Raw genomic sequence first — 2,500 nt, forward strand, 5'->3', positions numbered from 1 at the left:
AGAATGGCTCATTTCACGCGTCCAGCCAAGATTTCGGGAGTGAGCGCTGGATCATTTCCCGAAACAGCGGCTGGTAATGGAGCCTAGCTAAATTGGAACTCTTTGCAAAGTTAAAAAATTCTCTTCAGTGGATTTAGACCGACCTCCTTGGAAAATTCAAGGTGGCTCTGAATCCACTTCAAAGAATTTTTTTAACTCAGCAGATAATTCATTTATATTGAAGCCCGCTGATTACTTTCCAGTAATACAAAAAGGAGGCCTCTGGATTCGCTTTTACTTTAAAAATTTCATGTGCATTAACCCTTTTACTCTCAGTGGCCACTTACAGATTTTACTTTGTCTAACGTCTGATAAGTTTACTCATCAATGGGGCGCCCCGCAGACCGTTAAGGGTTAACTACGTGTAGAATCTCCATTGTCTCATCTTAATGACCCTATTATGAATTTTTGGAGAAAAATAAGCGATTTTTATGAGGCCAAACATTTTAATTGATATTATTTCAGTCTCATTCAATCTTTCATCACAATTTAGGTTTTTCAATTCATAGCACCACTACGCAATCCACGCTATTCCGTAATCATATACCTACAGCCACGTAGAATAATAGGTCAAGTAGATAAACTAGTGAAATTTCTAGGTCTTCTGTTACTGTAAATCCCATTGTATGGTACTTGTGTAGTTCAATTAATTAACGCACCTTTCAATTCTCCAACCATTTCTGGATTTAAACAAAAAAGCAAGGTGATGAGTGAATAATTAGGTAGACATTGAGATTTTATTGGTTTAGCTCACCTTAACAGTAACCCTTCCCCTTCCTAAGAGTGACACTAATAGATTTACAGTGCGACGCGCCTTACCGTGGCCACCTAACAAAGTTTTTTTTACAAATTTTCTGCCAATCAGGGTGTGCGAATTTGATTGACAGTCACGCCTCTTTGCAGAGCTCGGACGCTTGGATAATGTAAGTTGAACACCGTTACATGGGTTGTTGAGTTGAAGTATTTACACATAGTTGTCAAATGTGAACGTTTTTTAGATGGCAACGAAAAGTGATGTTGCACTGTAACTCTGTCTGACAACAGACGAATTGACTTCTCAATGGCCGCTGGTTCACGAGTGAAAGGGTAAATAGCATTGGCACCCACTCGTGTCCAGTTCAGTGAGAGTCTTAAGTAGGAATTGAATTGATCAGTCATGAAACCATATTTTCAAGCAGGATGGTGCAAACTGTGGACCCCCAAAGTGGACCCCATAGTGGACCAACCCAAAAATTAAAGAAAACAATATTTAAATTGTGGGCTCATTAAGTGTTGAAAACTTTGCTCTTTCCAAGACGTAGTCAATATTTATTTCTCACACCCATTTTTGCATCGTGTTGTGCCTTCACCAACCACCGCCTGCTGACCAAAACACCACACCACACACCAGAACTGTGATACTTTCTTTATTATATGTGGGTGGTCATACTTATGATGTGGGTGGTACGAAAATGGGCGTGAGAAAAAAAAAATATTGAGTACATGTTGGAAAGAGCTAACGTTTCAACGCTTAATGAGCCCAAAAGTTGTAACAGGTATTTACATATCGTTTTCTTCAATTTTTGAGGGTGTCGAGAATGGGGTTCAGAAGGGAATCCAGATGGGTCAAGCTTTGTCTTGGTGCTGCCTTCATCAGACATCCATTTCTCTCCCATATCATTCCAAAAAACGAAATATCATTAAAATTTCTGACAAAGAGGTAATTACTGAAGGCTTCTAAGTTGAAAATGCTCTTGCACTGAATTCTGAATTTAAAATTTCTGAATGTAGCTTTATGAACCATGTTATCCCGCATAAACATCATTTTTTGATGAGACCGTTACTGGAAGCATTGTTTACCACAGCCCATTTAAGTACAGGATCTCTGCATTATAAATATAAAGTACATGCACTTTACACAATAGGACACAATGTTTCTATTAAGCTGAAACATCAACTACCAACATGTACAGCATTTACTACCATAAGTTTGGGTTTGGAAGTAGAGTGTTTACGGTTACCATTCATTTTTTGGTCTATGTGATACATGTAAGAGGGGTTAGAGGGACACTCTGTGATCTTTCTTCTCAACATTATTTATGAAAATATGTGACAGTAACCTGAAGAGAAGTGTTAGGGACACAATGGGAAACTAATAGGCCATGTCTGCTTCCTCTTCAAAGCGAATCTAAGTGCGTCGTTTTGGTGATGGTAATTGGTTCTACTTTACATATGAATGAAAACTAATTTTCATAAGAAAAACTTTGCACTTAGACTCGCTTTGAAGAGGAGGCAGACATGAACTCAGAAATGACCTATTAATGTACAACTCCTTGACACATTGTTTAGTTTTGAACAGATATTTTTACCTACAAATTCCCTTGCTTTAGTACATCTTCACAAAATGAAAACCATAAGGGTAATGTGTGTGTGATTACTTTTGTATAGCTTGAGTTTGGCAGGAAACAGTTTTAGTGAGCAC

The 2,500-nt window shown here is 38.1% G+C and overlaps 1 protein-coding gene across 3 annotated transcripts in view; it reads right to left on the reverse strand.

Moving 5' to 3' along the window:
- Nucleotides 1-2,500, reverse strand: part of LOC138028453 (uncharacterized) — a 54,705-nt gene that overhangs the window by 34,754 nt on the left and 17,451 nt on the right. For all 3 annotated transcript variants that reach the window (XM_068875996.1, XM_068875998.1, XM_068875997.1), the window contains one exon: nt 699-719. In XM_068875996.1, coding sequence (XP_068732097.1) covers nt 699-719 — 21 coding nt within the window. The remainder of the gene's footprint in view (nt 1-698; nt 720-2,500) is intronic.

This window comes from Montipora capricornis, chromosome 13 (genome assembly GCF_036669925.1).
Source record: "Montipora capricornis isolate CH-2021 chromosome 13, ASM3666992v2, whole genome shotgun sequence".
In the NCBI taxonomy this organism is placed as follows: Eukaryota; Metazoa; Cnidaria; class Anthozoa; order Scleractinia; family Acroporidae; genus Montipora; species Montipora capricornis.